Genomic DNA, 17,501 nt, shown 5'->3' with positions numbered 1-17,501 from the left:
ATCATTTAGCACTACTGGCCAATCCCAAATACTGACCACAAACACCAAACCCAAATACAGTATTTTAGAAGAATAAGCAGTATTGGCTGAGTGATTTTTTCACACATAAAATCTAACACAGCTCTGAGTGCAGCAGATCCCAGGAGCTCTCAGACGACGAGACTGAAGTGCTCATGGTGAAAGACAGAAGGTGGGAAAAAAAAAAAAGTGAGGATCTACACCTTTCAAATTGCTTAAGGACTGTAATTCAAACATCCCACTCAAGACTATGTGAGCCATGGCCTTAAGAATTTCTTAGAAGTTAATACATGAATGTTATGTTTAGAAGCTTCAAATAAACATTTTTCTCTCATTTACTGGCAAGACATGAAGCAGAGAACCAGAAGGAACACTGGCCCTTCAGGAGATTTAGAAACCCCAAACTAAGCTCACTCTGATCGTCACATATTTTACTGTTGTGATAAGTAATAACTGTCCTTTCTTCTCCTTTTCTCCTCCCAAATCCATCTGCAATTACAATGAGTTGGGACAGTGAGCAATAAATGTATTATTTGTACTATAAATGAACTAACTGTATGTCAGACAATGGAGGATGTCTAACTGTGGTGCAATGGGATTTCTAATTTTATCCTAATTATCAGGCAGTCAATGACATTTATAATCCTAAGAAGATTTTAAGTAGAAGTCATATTTTGTTGAGAGACTGCATCTCAAGAAACAAAAAATCCCCACACAGGCATTTCACTGCTAAGAAAAGGTACTTTCTCCTTCAGGAAAAACAATTGTTTTTAATCATCACACAGGAACTGCATTCTATATTAATCAGATTTTCTGTTATCAGAAAGATTTATGAAAAATCATAATTAATACCCAAAATAAGGCCTACTTCCTTCAATCTGTCTGGGAGTCTCTACATTTTGTAGTTGCTGAACATCTTACAATCTAAAGGAGATAAAATTTGAGCTCACCCATATACAGGATCCCATCAGAACTGCGACAGGGAGATGCCTGCACCAGCTCTGGGATAGTAAATGGAAGTTTCTAGGGGAAAAACAAACAAACAAGCAATATTGGTTACATTGGTTATTTCTATTATTATAATACCTAAGAATTCAGTCAGAGTAAATACTAAAATATGTAACACCACCGAAGTTCCTAAGGGAAATCATAGCAGCTGAGGAAAAAAATCTTGTAGGAAGCCAAACATTTTATCTGAATATCACTACAAAGTTCAAAAATGAAAGTCATGCATTAGGCAGTAGCTGTGGCCTACATGGATTGGTGACTAATTTGAAAGGTTCAGCATTTTTCTTTGCTTGCTAAATCCTATAAAGATCTTCTAAAGGGGTTAGCACAGAGCATTGATTAATCCTGCTTCTGGCAGATGGTTTTAGAAATGTGTTTCAAATCACACTGAGATTATTCAGAAATTAGATAACAAAACATAAATTTTATTTGTAATTATCATTATTTTAGCAAGTTACAGAAAAGTCAAATATGGAGACAAGATGTGGCATTGATATTTTCAAGTAGAAATCACTTCCTGAGAATCACAAGGTGGCAACATTCTGCTCTAACAAAATAAAAGTATGTTTTCCTTCTGCAAAGGCATGAGGTTGACTGGAGCACTTTTTAGGAGAGAATTTTAAAATATACTTACAGTCAAGCCTTCACTGTTCTTGCCACCAAGCGTGTACAAACTGCCATCATTTGGGTCTGGAAGAAATGCTGGCCTAGAATTGAAGCAATGATAAATGATAAAAATGTACTGTGCTTCTCAGAAAGCAGGAAAGAAACTGTGGTCAGCGCTGGCTTTACAGCGAAATTCATCTGACATTAAATTTTTTGAAGTTTAATTTATTAACTGTGAAAATTAAGAAATATAAGGAAGTCTCAGAACTGATAAAACATAAGATCACTAATGTATTTGAATGCACAAAGATCCAAATGTGGCAGGCACTGACTCAGGTGAAAGCTTTTAAACTAAACCTACAAGCTCTTAAAATGACACAGATGTAGAACAAGCCCAAACAAATAAACAAAACCAGAGAGCATAAGGAAGGCAAGAAACAGTGAAAGAGTTGCCAGAATTAAGTAAATTTGAGAGGTAAAGGGATCCCTACACCCAAAATACACAAAGACCCCCAAAGTCACTCAAACCCTAATGTCTATGGTTCTGTGATCAAAAAAAAAAAGAAAGGATGTCACCACTGACTTCAGAGACAAAGTTCAAGCCCCAAAATTCCTAGCTAAATGTGAGGTTGCTGCAGGGACCAATGTGAATTTACAGCTCGAGGATGTCATTTGCAGATTCTGGTTGTGGTGGTTGTAGTTTCCTGTGTTTCACTGTTTTTAGTCTCTGTTTGAGGGGGGTAAATACAGAACCCAGAATCAGTCCAGGCTCTGTCACTTCCCACCTGCCACCCACAGCACAGGTTCACAGCCCTGATGTCAAATCCAGCAAGGGCTCCAGAGAACAGGCTGCAGACAGGATGTTTCTTCTTAGCTATTATATGTAACTAATTCTATCCTTTTATCTGTTCCCCATACCACCTTAAATGGCCTTCTGCAAGGTGTGCAGCTTGTCTAGAACACAGATGGGTTTGGTTAAAATTAAACCAAATTTCAAGATGTCAATGAAAATCGAACAAGCTGTAAATGAGATAAAGGAAACAGACTTACTCTTCTACATGGATCGGTACCTGGAGGACAGGATCTGCACACACAGAAAAAGAAAAAGTCAAAATACTAGTGATTCAATCCCTTGAACTCACCAGATACAGGATTAAGCCAGGCCTGCAACATCTTGCTCCTTTTAGAAAGGTTGATTCACAGTTTGAAAGTAAACTCTCAGCAGCCTCCTCTTGTTCCTGGAACTTGGTTCATAAAATGGGAAACTACAAAGCACTTGAGAAAGTCTTCTGAAGTCCTTTGTTTGGTTTTACCAACACTAAATACCTCAAAATTACTGAGAGCTTACAAAATCCTGAATCACAGGATTTTCACTCCTGATGCAAACACCATAGAAGTATCCTGATTTATAAGACATACTCTACAATCTCCAATACAAACATGCATTATTAATGGGTACAATGGCAGAAAATACCTCAGAAGAGGATGCAATCCTCTAAGTATCTCTACTTCCACAGGGAAAATCAAACTCCACTGGAATGAGTCTGAGTATGACTATGAAAAATGACCAGGCAAACACTGGTTCCATGTAGAGGTTTTTCACCTCTTCTGTCTCCATCCAAACATAATGATGCAACAGGAAGGAAATAACAAAAGCACTGATGTTTTGACAGCCTGTGACTGGGAAACTGGCACCGATTCTGGGCAGCCTGAGTGTACTGGGATATCTGCAGAGCTAAGCAAGACAAGAACAGGAAATTCAGGGTTCAGTACCCAAGGCTTACAGAGTCTGTACCACTCTGCAGGGCATGGCACCACACCATCTGATGGATTTGATGGCAATGGCCTGCAAGGATGACCCGGTTTTACATGGATTAAAAAAACATAACCCCCTACCCAAGCAGATCTATGGCTGCAACACAGCTGAAAGCAGCAGCCACCTAAAGAAGCACATTTAATGCCAGAGACAGAAAGAAAGCAGGATATGAGGGATAACAGTATAGTTATCTTTATTTCATTGATTTCTTCTTACAACAGTAAACACCCTCAGAGCAGCTTTGTTCAAAACATAACTACGTGTAATTTTTTTCTCTTCAAGCCTAAAAAATGTTCCAGGATACACTCCCAAAGGTGTCAAAATAAACTCCATTTAATTAATTGAGAACCCAAACACACATCAAAGGCCATAAGAATAATTAATATTCAAACAAAGGAGCTTAGTGACTCATCTTCTGTATCTGTCTCTACAGACCAGGCTGCTTAGTCAGACCTTTTATTATATTAACTACATCAAGCAATTCATTTCTATCCCTTGTGTGAAGAAATTGGTTTCAGGATATGTTGGGAGGGACCCTCGCTCTCATTGATTATATGTCAATTATTTCTCAGTGTTTGCTTGAAGTATTCCACAAGCTTTATAATATCTAATACAACACATGGTGACTTACATCATCAGCTCTCCATCCCTAGGGAAAACAAGAAAAAATTATTTTTTGCCCATCATATATAGTGGATTGACTTGAGCTGAGCTGCTGGGTTGAACTACTAAAGGCAAACTGAGACCAAGTTTATGAACTCAGGGTATCCCTAAGTCTGGGTGAAATTACCTAAAATAAGAGAGACATTAAAGACCAAAGGCAAGAGGTTTTGTAATCACAAATGTTTAATGGGAAAGGAACGCTCAGTTTTGTGAAAGAAACAGCATCATGAATCAGAACAAGTGATACCTGGCTCAGAACAAGCAACACCTGGCTCAGTTAAGTAAGATTTAATGCAAATGCTACAAGCATTGCTAAAGGCAAAAGCCAAATAAACTTTGTAAGTCTCTTGATGAACTGATTACACAGAGAGTGTCTTACATGGTAAGACAATAAACTCTCACCTGTGGTGACAGTGACTATTGTGAGACAACAACAGCTTCACCAGCAGCACTGGGACAACTCTTTCCTATTCCTAAAAATGCCCTGAGTGAAGCTGCACAACTTGTTTTTGAAGTGACTGCATATTTAGTGTTGAAGTACAACAATGCAGATTTTCTATAAAATCACTTTCTAGTCAACCTGGGCAAAACATGAGACTAACTAACATAAACAGTTTCTTGTCAGACTAATCTTCAGAAACTTTTAATTTTAATTAGAGGATTGTTTCTAGCAACTGATCCTGGTTTGTCCATGACAACCATTTGCAGGAGAGCCTGATTAGTAATGCTTCCCTTGAGTTCCTTCTCTATCCTGAAAATACAGTGGATAGTAGTAATACAGCAAAGCATTTTTGGGCTAATAGCTTGTTTTTACTTACTTTTCTAAGACTGGGCAATCTATTTTTATCAACCAAAATATAGCGCCCCCCTCTGCTCCACTTAAAGACCTGAGAATTTCTGCATGGTTTTACTGACCACACAGTACCACAACAGTGAAAGGACACACACACATATCTGTGCAATAATTACTTGCATTGAGATTTATCCCTCAGCTTGTATTTCTGAAAGCTGTTGGGGAATTGTCACTTAAAGAAATTTCCAATGTCATTAATAAATATCTTCTACACTTTAATAAACAATGCCAGAAGTCTCATGAATGTCTCTATGTTTTGCAGTGTTTTTCTGAAGCACTGCTGCCTATCAGATGACATGTATGAGTCTTATGGCAAATCCTAAGCTATTCAGTGTGCACAGAAGCATCATTGTCATGAAAGTCCTTGAACTTGTCTTTAGTACCATGTATTCAACATCATGTACTTAGTCAGAAATGAAAAATTCCTGGTTTTACTTGATTTCTTAGTAACTAAAACTCAATTTATGAGCTAAGATAAAAAAGTAGTAGATAGAACAGGTTAAGAAGTTATGGCAAAGCAGGAGGAATTTTTTTACTACTTAGTGGCACATGAACCAAAACACTGATTATTCTGATGGCTTCCTGCACACTGAAGTGTTGTGTATGAATTGTTAGAAAGCATTTATGGATTTCTGATTAATTTCCACGCATGAGGCTCTTCACAACAATGGAGGAGTTAGTTTTCTAAAGTGAAAGGATTTCTCCTGTCACCACTAGCACCATCCACCTGGAAAGACAGGCTGTGGAAAGCTATTTCTCTGCATTTTTAGTTACTGAGGTGATGTAAATTTTCTCATTTTCTAAATAATTTCATGATCTTGAACCCAGGTTGTGGCTCTGCAGAGATCCTTTGAAGACAGACAATAAATTCTTCACATTCACTTTCATGTGGTTTGGGACCTGTTCCAACCTCTATTTCAAAGTTTGTTTTAAAATAAGAACTTGCTCTGAGATAAAAAGAGAATCTTAAGTTCAATTAATTGTTGCCAGTTCTTACAATAGTTTTCATAGCTTGAACACAGACCAATAAAAGAGTGAGCCCTCTTGTGACTGAAGTCTCCTTTTGCTCCACAAGGGATCAAACAGAAAAAGTTCTTACAGAAGTCAGAACACTGAGCTCCTCTCCTCCCCTCTCCCTCTCCTGCTGCTTCCCACTCAAGTGTTGACATGCTGGGACTGAGCCACGTCACCCTGCTTTCAAAACTCCCTGGACTGCAGTTCCCTCTAACTGGGAAAGTCCCTCTAACAGGCCTGATCTGTTCCAACACCAACAGCAGTGGTGACAACCACTAAACAAAGCAGCAACTATTTTGTACTGGAATGAAAGCTGGACAGAAAATGTGATAAAACTGAAAAATACATCTCCCTCTCCCTCAAATGTTCATTCCATGTAGCAGGGAAAAGCCAAATTCTTGCAAGGTCCTACAGAAAGTTTTCTCCACTTTCTAGACTAAGAAAATAGATGACAAAACAACTCTGGAGCACAGTGGGGGTGAGTTAGGAAGCAGGACACAGTCCTGTAAATATGGTGCTTCTCTCCAGTGCTGGAGAGGAGATTGAGTTTTCTATAGAGATTTCCATGGGTTTCCAATTTTTTTTTCCTGCAGCCTCCACTAAGACAGATTATGTTACTGATTCCTACATTAACAGCCTACAATTCAGCACACACCAGCTTTAGCTTTCTGAACTGGTAACACAGCCTCTGTTAGCAAAAAAATTGTAAAATACTTTTGTTAAAAAAAATTAAAAGGAGACTGATCCTACATTATAAAGATTTATTCTAGAACTCCAAGTGTTTATTCACAAGTACAGCAGTTATTAGAAACCTGTTAACATAATGTCTGCCCAGTAATTTGGCTCTATTCCACTTCCCCAAAATGAACATTTTGACCTGGCAGGAGGCAGATGTCCCAATCCAGTTTTGGTTGCATCATGGCCAGAATATATTTGTGAGTGGGCAGAAGTGTATAACATGTTTCAGATGGTTCTGACCCACACTTTGCATACATACATGGAAAAAAGCCTTATGAAACTGTACCCATATGCTAAATATAATGCATTTGACTTTTCTCCATATTTCAGAAATACATTGTAAGATAAGTATGTCCTTTGCCCAAACTCAGAGTATTTTTAACATACAAGATAAAGATAAAGATAAAGTTGCATGTTGTCATCACTGTAATGTGTCCTTAGAGCCAATGACTGGAAAGGAGAAGTGGGAGACTGAAACAGTGAGTAAGCCACTGCCCCACTGGAATGAACTGGAATAAACGGTTTCCTGCCCTGAGGCCCTACCACAAGATTTGGGCTAACGGGCCAATTTAAACCCATGTCAGTCTCATCTGCTGCTCATAGCAAATGAGGCTAGAGACACAAACTATGCTCTGGAATTTGCTGAAAACAGTACTGTTCTACAACTGTTTTGTCCTGACAATCCTTATTAATTTACAACTATGCACAACGATATTATTTCTTGCATGGGAAAAACCACTATTACTAAAGCAGGACCTACAGACCTCAGACTTGCCCTTTAAAATCTGTATACTGGATCCCATAAATAGATAGAATTTTTATACCTTTGTCTTATCATAAGAGCCCTCTAAAATCTATGAGTGGTTATGAGTGAGGTGTTGGAAATCAAAACCTTTTAAATTGATTGTGGGCCATCATTTTTTGACTGCTACAAAGAACTGAAGATCATAACCAAATTTCTACTGGCTCTAAATGAGGATCCAAATCTGCATATATTAAATGTTCTTCTGGGAAAATACTTTGCATTAGTTCTTAAGGGAAAGCTTTTAAGGAGTTGGTGAATGAAAAAAAATAGATCTCTTTGAACAATACAACAGGACAGAGAGAACAGAGGAACAGCCTGCCCAAGAGTACAGCTTAAAGTACTGCAGCCTTAGCATCTCAAATTCAATATTGTGTTCAATAAACCAAGCTCTTGAGTTAACAGAGACATACAAGGTGAGTTTTACAAAGATGTGAAGGAACAGCACAGTCTTAAAATCACACTCTTAAAGGTCACACTGAAATCAGAACTGTGAAATAAAGTCTGACAGCAAGGAGGAAAGCTTTCTCCAGATTCTGCCTTGCCAACAGGTTCTCATGACCCTCTCTTTCTCTGTCCACTTGCATGTAAAAACAAATCTGAAGTGCTGCACCTCTGTACCTTTCAAAGAGGTCTGTAGGAAATGACAGAAGCTGTTTTATTTCCATCAATTTTGGGAAAGAGGTTTCATCCTAAGGAACCTTACTGAGGATGCTGACTAAGTATCTTGCTAGTGGCAAGTGCAGAAAACGTGGAAGCCTACAGGAGCCTGTCCCACTGTCACTCAGGGCTGACATCTCCTTGTATGGATCAGGGGTGGCACCAAGAGCCTCATTCAGCCACTGATGTGAAATGTGAGCCACAGCCTTTCCAACGGGTGCCTTCAACACCAGCTGTTTGTGTGGGGTCACAGCACAAGCAAAGGTGCCTCTCAGAAATTACAGGGGAGGAGGAATATGGGTTTTTCTCTAAACTTTCCAACCATTTGCCAGTTTTCCAAGGCCCAGGAAATGAGTAGCATCAGCTACCTGCTCACTGAAAAATCCTGAGAGCTGCCAGAGAACAAGACCCATTGAAGCCAACAGGAAATTAAGATTTTAAGCACCCTCAACAAGTAAGTCCACAGTCTCATCACACGTAACTGTAGGGGCACAGTTTATTTCTGACAGTGGAAAGTCCTATTCCTAGCTGACCTAGTTTTTGCCTGCTTTATGGGCAGCACAACTATTCTGACTGCCTTTCTTGCCAGCACTCCATGAAAGAAGGAAACCCAAACATGTTATTGTGGTGATAATCATTGGCTCATTTACTCCACACACCTAAGATAAGCTTCAGTGCTAAATTAAAACAAGCCACACATGGCAAGATATTCATGTTTGTTTAAGCACTGCCTGATAATGAACATGGCCTTGGTTTTTTTCCCTAATGAAAATAAAATGTACCTGAATTGCCCTTTGTTAAATACCTTGTTGCTCAAGTGCAGTAATAAAATGTTCCCTTCCTGGTGAGTGCCACTGCAGTGCTTCAGGTGACCTCCACAACTTCTCAAAGCACCTGAGCTACAACACATGGTTTATCTGCTGTAATCAGGGTAAAATGGCACCTGCAAGAGCACTGTTTGTGGTGTAGGCAGCTTTCTGCCAGGTAGTCTCTGGTACAGCAGCAGCATGTTGCTGATAGACAGAGCGCACCCAACTACTGTTGGTTTATACACTAATATACTGTTGGTGTTTATACACTAATACTAATAATGAATTCTGCACTATTAGGTTTCTCCAGGGGTTCAGCACAGAAAGCTGAATGGGCTTTCATTTGTTTCCAACACTGTCTTGTCCTTTGGGCCTCCCACCCAAAGGGTGACCACCAACAAATACAGATTCGTGAAAATAAATAACCCCCCTCACATTACAAATTAATTCACCAATTTATATGTACAGGCCCTTGTTCCATGTCCACTTAACTCAGTTAACTCAGGAGGCCTCTTGGAACAGTGATACCTACCGCTAATTCCTCTTTCATTGACCCCTGTGTGCTGCCCTATTACACAGAAATAAACTAAGGAGCAGTAAGTGCTCTGCAAAAATGGAATGAGCACAACTCATATACTTAAGATGCAGAAGTTAGCAGCAGAGAGGAAACAAGAAGTTCCATAAAACTAGATTATCCAGTCTGGCAGTTCTACAGAACCAACAAGAGTTTTGCAACAATTCTTTTTTAAACAAGAGAAGTTCCTTGAGCAACACGCTCTGATCAAGATCATTTTCATTACCAAAGTGTGTTCATTTCTTCTTCAAAAAACCTCTAGCCACTTACTAAGTGTGGCTGCAAAGCAATGCCAGTTGTGATACCCTTCTAGATGAGGACTAGGCAGGGTATGTTTGTGTCACTGGAATGACAAAGAGACCAGCAAGTTTTTCTTAGCCTACAGCAGCACTAAATTGGGAAGCTGACGACCTGCTTTTAGGCAGGGCTGTTCAGGAAAAGGAGGGGTCTAAATTTAAACAGGAGATGGAAGAAAACCAAGATCCATCAAGAAAATACTTGGCTTAGCCCTTTCTACTCTAAGATCTACAAAAGCCTTCTTTGCTCATTTAAAAAGTTGACTTTTTGTCTGATAGATCTGCTTTCAAACACAAATGGCTTCACAAAGAAGAACAACTGGTTGGTACTGCAGACACCAGATAGGTACAATCTATTTCCCACCACTTCAGCTCACTGACTAAACTGACAGGTTTAAAAACAGAGGACAGAATGATGCAGTCACTGATGCTTTCCATTTGACCCTCTAATTTATTTCCAGAAGTGAAGGTGCTACTATTACTTCTGCCATACATAATCAGAGTCCCACTAAACAAAACTTGCTAATTTTGTTTACAAATACTAAATTTTTCATCAAGACAGAACTAGCTCTGCTCAGTAATTAAAATTACAAAATCACTTCCAGTCACTGAACAATGTTCAAGTCCTTTATACAAGTGCAGTTCTTTCATTTAAAAAACTGTGTGCTCCTAAACATCTGTTATAGAAAAATCCCCGAGGTTTGCATGATATGCACTGCACAGAGAATGTAGGGTATTCCAGAGACAGAATAATGCAATCCCTTTGCCAACAGTTCCACAAGCTGACACATCTATCCTGTTCTATGCTTGCTTATACTGCAGTCATTCCCATAAAACATGACACCTACCAGTTATACCACCACACCTCAAACATCCAGAGGAAAAAAACAAACAAAACCCCCATAAACCAAAAAAACCTACATACACCTGGAAAATACCTACAAGTGAAATTATGAAGATGAACATGACTCTATAAACACTGTAGCTTAATTCTGGAACAAGAACAAAATTTAAAAAGAAAGGAAAGTATTTACCAGATCTTACAACACTTGAAATTGCCAATTAATTTGACTGTTATTTCTGCTACTGAGTAGAAGGCATCATGACACCTCCTGCTCACCTTCTTTTAAAGTCCACTTGATCGCTCCTGTCCTCTTGCTGACAGCATGCAAACTTCCATCCAGAGTTGAAACAAACAGCAGTGTTTCGGGCACAGTTACTGAACTGGTGTTCTGGGAAAAAAAAAAAATATGATGAATATGATTATTTACTACTGAGTTTACTCATAACTGTCAGACAGTACATGGGCTAGAACATCCCTTCTTTTAAATGCACAGACTGAACAATTTTCTTGCCCCTTTGAATTCAGTAATTGATTTTTGGTTTGGTTAATTTGCTGTTAACACTGCAGATGTTACTGTGCTAAGTTCCTCTAGAAGAAGACTGGGATATGCTTTAACTCCACCTCCATTTTCAATCTGATATCAAAGTTTTCTTGCACTAGAGTTAGGAGAGACCAGAGACAGGGCTGATCTAGGAAAGGACTGACAAAAAGACCATGCAGTAAGTTGTGAAGAGTGAGGAAGTTCAGAGCAGCTCAGAGAACCCACATGTCAATGTCAAACCCATTCTCCTCCTAGGTACACAGAATATACTCTGTTGGTTCAGAAATGAAGATGTTGGCTGGGTGGAACCTGGATAAATACAACTGAACAATGACCAATATTGGCTGAACAATGAGGCTGAGACAGATGGAGCTGCAAGCATTGTCAGCTGCCTCTGAGCAAGGGTAAAATATTTAGGATAGATGCAGTTTAAAGGCTGGAGAAGATCCATACTGGTAAATCTCTTAATTGTGGTTTTATACCTCATGTCTCCCAATATTGTGTTTCTGCAGTACAGAGTAAATAACACTGTTAAGGAATATGATCCATAAGGATGAGCACATCCACAGTCATCTCTGAGAAAGCAGCTGGCTGCAGGGTTCAAACCTCCCTTTCACATTCCAATTCATTCTGCCCCTGGGGAGCAGTTTGGTGCCACTGTCCTTCCTTCAGCCCAAGCAAGTTTTGAGCCTGGCCCTTGCAGAAAAAGGAATTTTATTAAAAGGGCATCACCACAAACACCAAGGACTCAGAACTATGCAATTATTGTGGGAACTGAGGCTAAGTCCAAGGTGTTCCATCACACAAAGCAGAACAAGCATGTTAATTCAATGCCTGCTCTTCTCTTCCTGCATAAAGATGATCCCAGACAGCCTAAGACTGACCCATTTCTGTTTCCCAGGGCTCAAGTTTTTGCTCAAGTAACTTTTCATTTGCAGGCTGTATCTGCATTGCTCATCTGCGTGACACCTGCCACGTTTCAAAGTTTCACAGTTAAATATAGTTCTTAACCTACCACACAAAATGACAATGTATTCATTTTACATAATTAATGTCTTCAATGACTTATTGTAAAAAACAATTATTGGTCATGTTAGAATTACTGCAAAGCAAAATACTTAATTGCCAAATTAAAATATAAAGAATAACTTTCTTTGAACAGCTATACATTTTAGTGCAATCCAACTAAAGCATTAGACTTTCAGGCAAAGCACAGAGCTAGAAGGATAATGTAACACAGTGCTAACTAGCCAACACTCAGGTTGCACCCATAAATATTGCACATGCTTCTTTCCAGTCATAATTGTGGAGCACACAATTGTAAAACGCACAGTGCAGAAAGAAATGGAAGTACAAGTCAACAGTACACCAACCATAGATCAGAAATAATTGCTGGAAGGCCAGAAAAAAATGGGAGAAGTATCTTAACACATAAATATAATATTCATGACATGACATTGTAAATTATGCGGGCTGCACAGCCAACTGCACTTAGATAAAATATTTACATCTGGGATTAAACTTTGCAGTGTTTGTTCAAACAGGGACAGTGCATAACAGTTCCTCTCACACTGCCCTATAAGAAAGCACCTCAAGATTTTCCTGATCAGAAATGAACTCACAGTACCTTTCAAGCCTAACAACCTGATTGGGTGTTAGAGCAGAGGAGCTCTGTTGTAAAGTTAGGAGATCTCAGTCGTCTGTATTATTACTTTTGTTAAACTATTGTAGCCACTGTATCAAAGTAATTCATGAAAATTTTGTCCTCTAGGTATTTTTGTACACAAAACTACAAACTACACTTAGGATGCTGTAGTTGATTAATCATCATTAGTTCAGTCTTCCTTAAATCTTAACAAGCCAGATTCACTGATTCTGCAGTGAGAGGGGGAAGACATGACCCACGTTCCACTATCACAACCCTTCAGGGCTGAAAACCATCTGATTGTGAGGCTCAGTTTAGTAAACACAGTGAAACTGCACCTAGAGTGAAACAGTAAGTTAAGCAAGAAAATACTGTTAAAGACAGGAAATTAAAACTATTCATGTTCCTTTAAATTGCAGGTGGGAATTTGACACCCAGAATGTAATGACTAGTGTTGAAGTTTAGTTGCAACTAAAATACAACATACAGCAAATCCACAACATTGTCTGCATATACAGACTTAAGATTGTTTTTCTAGGCTACTTCTTATTCTCTGTACAAGTCTTATCTTTTATCTTCTTATCTTACAGAATCAGTAAATTCTTCACAAACCATGTTCTCCTCCTGTCTTCTGATTAAGAAGTAAATACATGTAAAATTTTCACTAAAAATTTGCCTGTAAAATAACCACCATGAGTATAGTTGGGTATCACATATCAGAATACACAGTGTAGAGAACATTACTTGTTGTAGATTGTAGATTTAACACTTTCGTATTTAACATTTTAATATCTATTTATTGGGGCATCAAGGATACAGAAATTAAGGAATTAAATGTGAGCTCTGAAACCCTGATCAAAACATCAGTAACCAGTACTGTCTTCCAGATTGTTGGTGTTTTAGCAGGTTCTTAGGACTTGGGACCAAACAGAAAGTACAAACATGCAAAGGTTTCCTCTGCACACTGCATTCAGAGCAGGAAAACATTTCTGTACTTCCCTCCAATTGCAAGCTGAACAACAGTGAAAGAAAACCGTAGCTGAAGAAGTGTTCCTGCAAGTTTCAGTGGAAAATCAAATGAACACCTGACTGTTGCTTAGACAGTTCTAGATAGTTCTCAGAAAGTTCTCAGATATGACCAAGCTCATGAAATCCCAACAGCTTTTTCTAAGCTTTTCAGTGTAGGACTCTTGGCGTGGGAGGGGAAAAGCACCACTTCCAGCTACCATCCCATGGTGTCTGGCATGGTTAACAGGGAGATGTGAACTTTCCTGGCATGGGAAGGACTTGTGGCATTCACAGGCACCACGGGAACAGTACCCTGGAAGAGCCATTAGGTCTCTCCAGCCAGGGAACTCACCTGCTCTGGGCCCAGTTCCGCTCCCTGCCCAAGGAGTTTCACTGGGAGAGAAACCAGCACAGAGGCCCTGGGATTCCCCTGACGAGGAGATCCTGCCACATGCATGCATTGTTTCCCTGTAAAATACACAGATCTTCTGATGCTCTCCCTCAAACCCCTTCCCCCTGCCACCTCAGGTCTATGTTTAGGTTTCACTTCTTCTGAAGGGCTTTCTTATATTCAGCTATCAAAGTCACATTGATGTGGTCACTGCAACCCTGTGTGTTGAAGATAACATCTCCTTTGGGGGAAAGACTGAATAAAGGCCAATTTCATTAGTTCTTCCCTTACTTCTAAATTTGTATTTGAACACAGATGAAATACATAAAATGCCATTATTAAAATCATCCATTCACTCATAATTTTCAAAGCACATGCTATCATGCAGTTGACATTACCCAGCTCAGTAGCACACTGACCCAGGTGAAGCATTTGACCTAAATTAAAAAAAACCCCAATGACTCTGTATTTTGCTATGCAATATTGCTCATTTATTTTGTTCAGTATCTACGGTAGTCACTTGGAGAAGGCAAGGGAGTTAGTATAATAATATGGAAATAAGGCTTTATTCTTTCAAATTTTATCAAGCAATAGATAGAAAATTGAACAGATTATTTAGATAATTACTTGTGTTTCACCCAGACTGAGAAATTAAAAGTACTTTATCTTGGTTTTATTCGTGACTTTTATCAGTGGCTAGAGACTGAAGTATCAAAGTTGCAAATATTGAATAGATTTTATTTTGAACACAAAGCTTTGTAATTAATTAATTAATGGATTAATTAAAGCCTGGGATTAGCACTGCAGTGAAAAACTAAAAAATTATAAAAATCTGTATGTACAAGACACACTTGTTTTGATTTTTCTGTGAAGTATGTAAGAGTTTTCTCCACCACAAAAAGACATCACAATCTCAGTCCTGAGACCGACTCTATAATAACTGGTAACACAGATCCTGTCCTCCCTCCCTGCAAGGGTGAGGTCCCAACTGTTGTGATGCAATGCAAATTCTTAAGAGACTTTTATTTCATATTGCAATTCTATTTCTAGGAAGATACATCAACTGACTCCAAAAAAATATGTCAGGACATGAAACAACTAAGCAAAAAGAACATAATTTAGTGAACAAAGAAAATGAAACGGAAGGAAAACCTGGTTTGGTTCCCTGTTTCATTTCATCTGAAACTGCAACATCTATTTTAACACATACCCTCTTTGGAATTCAGTAAGAGCTTCTACTGCCTTGACAGACTGTACTCATAACAATCTTCCACATCAACAGTAATATAAGGTTAACGATTTACAATATTTTGAAATTACATGGGGACTGCTTTAGAATTAATTTTAATAATTTAATTCAAAAGACAAAATTTCAAGCTCTCATTGGATTCAAATTTGACAAAAGTTTTAAAGCTGACTGCTAATAATCCGTAACAGCCTAAAATTTGTGACTAAGTAGAAAACAGCATTTTTAAGCTAGAATAGAAATATACTATCTAATAGAAAAAGAAATTAACTTTATATATACTGGTTAAGTCTCCCATAAGAATCTTCCCCTCAGTCTAGATCTACCATATATTTAGATAAAATGTTTTAGAAATCCAAGTAACAAAATGACTCAAAACAATTCTGAAGGACCGGGCAGTCAAGCGAAGGTCAGTGAAAGCTGTAGAACAAGTTCTGGTGTGTGTGTGTGTGGTGCAGTTCAGTGTCAAAGGTGATAGCATCTTTCACCCCAACAGCTGAAATTTTTCTAAGGGTTAGCAAAACAATGCCTTAGTTTGTTTTATTGTGTTAGAAGAAAACAGATTCCCACGGCAATAATTTCTTCTAATAATTCATCTGCCTAAAACCACCATTTTTGAAATTAAGGTCACCATGAAGGCACAAATCACACTGAAGTCAGTGGGAAAAGCAGATGAAAAATCAGGCCACCGAGTTCCTTGAGGTTACAGCTCTGGCAACCCAGAAACACGTTTTGCTGTGGGGGTGATACCACAAGAGGCTCTTCAAAGTATGAATAAATTACAGGAAAACACTTCCCAGTGACCCTGCATGAGTGACAGCGTGTGCTGATTTCAAGAACTGTTACTGATTTCATAGAGATAACTGTGTGCTCACAAGTAAACAAAACTGTGCCATGTCTTAGCAGGAAAATAATTTTCTTTTCCGAGTCTGAAATAGGAATACATATGCACCAAACTTAATGTGCTGGGCTGATGGATGATAAACAATGGATGGTTTGCTAACTATAACAGCCTTCTAATTTCTTTGATAACGCCTGCCTTACCAAACCAAAATGCTGACAAGATACAAATTATCACTCAAGGAAAAAAACCTACTGATATTCCTCACTCCATACTTAGCCTCATAAACATCAGGCCGTGCATTCATATTTTACTCAAAAACTATTAAAACCCAACTTCAGCATTGACAGCACCAGACACAATCCTCACAATAACAAAAGGCCTATACCATAATTGATGCTACTGGAACCACAGCTGGTAAACCAATAAGGACGCAAAGCAAAGTATTTTTAGACATTAGTACACACTGCAAGCACTTGGCATATTCATCACAGATAGCCTATGAATCATTACTCTGGTTTTGACAGCTATCTCATTACACTGCCAGGCTACAGGCTAAAACTCCCTGTGCATGATAAAACCAGGCCATGAAGAAAGTCTTTGTAAAATTCAGTAAACTACTGGGGGGAGTTTTCCAGTATAACTAATAATGAAGTTAAGATACGAAAGAGAGTTGACAAAAATATGTTTTATCTTCTTTAGAAAGCAAAATCAAATCTACAGATCTTTTAATCTTAAACTGAATTCTAACATGTCTTTATTAGCCATTTCTCATCATGCTGTAACCCAGTTCAGTGAGTTCTCATTCAAACATCCATTCATACACCCACCCCTCCATGCAATGGAAAAACTAAGCAGTACAGGACAGCCACTCCAACTGTTCCCTGCCTGGACTCACCTTGGAGTGGTCTCTCCACTAGAAATTTATTTCAATAACCACAAGAACACCAACAACCCAAATGACAGCAGAGTTTTAAACACATGAATTTATACTCTCAGGACAGAGTTGTTCATGATAATTTAGGTGAGCAAGACAAATTTACATTTCCCTCCGCCACCAAAAAAACCTCCAAACCATATTATACTATTTTTTGAGCAACTAAGGAGATCTGCATCAAATAAAACGTA

The 17,501-nt window shown here is 38.6% G+C and overlaps 1 protein-coding gene across 1 annotated transcript in view; it reads right to left on the bottom strand.

Annotated features, from left to right (window-relative positions):
- The window catches only part of ERN1 (endoplasmic reticulum to nucleus signaling 1), a 32,088-nt gene that overhangs the window by 11,913 nt on the left and 2,674 nt on the right, over window positions 1-17,501 (bottom strand). The window contains exons 2-5 of the mRNA XM_053960417.1: window positions 10,978-11,089; window positions 2,683-2,716; window positions 1,661-1,733; window positions 969-1,041 (exon numbers count right to left, since the gene is read on the bottom strand). Of these exons, the coding sequence (XP_053816392.1) occupies window positions 969-1,041; window positions 1,661-1,733; window positions 2,683-2,716; window positions 10,978-11,089 (292 nt within the window). The remainder of the gene's footprint in view (window positions 1-968; window positions 1,042-1,660; window positions 1,734-2,682; window positions 2,717-10,977; window positions 11,090-17,501) is intronic.

This window comes from Vidua chalybeata, chromosome 19, assembly GCF_026979565.1.
Source record: "Vidua chalybeata isolate OUT-0048 chromosome 19, bVidCha1 merged haplotype, whole genome shotgun sequence".
NCBI lineage: Eukaryota > Metazoa > Chordata > Aves > Passeriformes > Viduidae > Vidua > Vidua chalybeata.
This window is presented reverse-complemented; position numbering and strand designations above follow the sequence as displayed.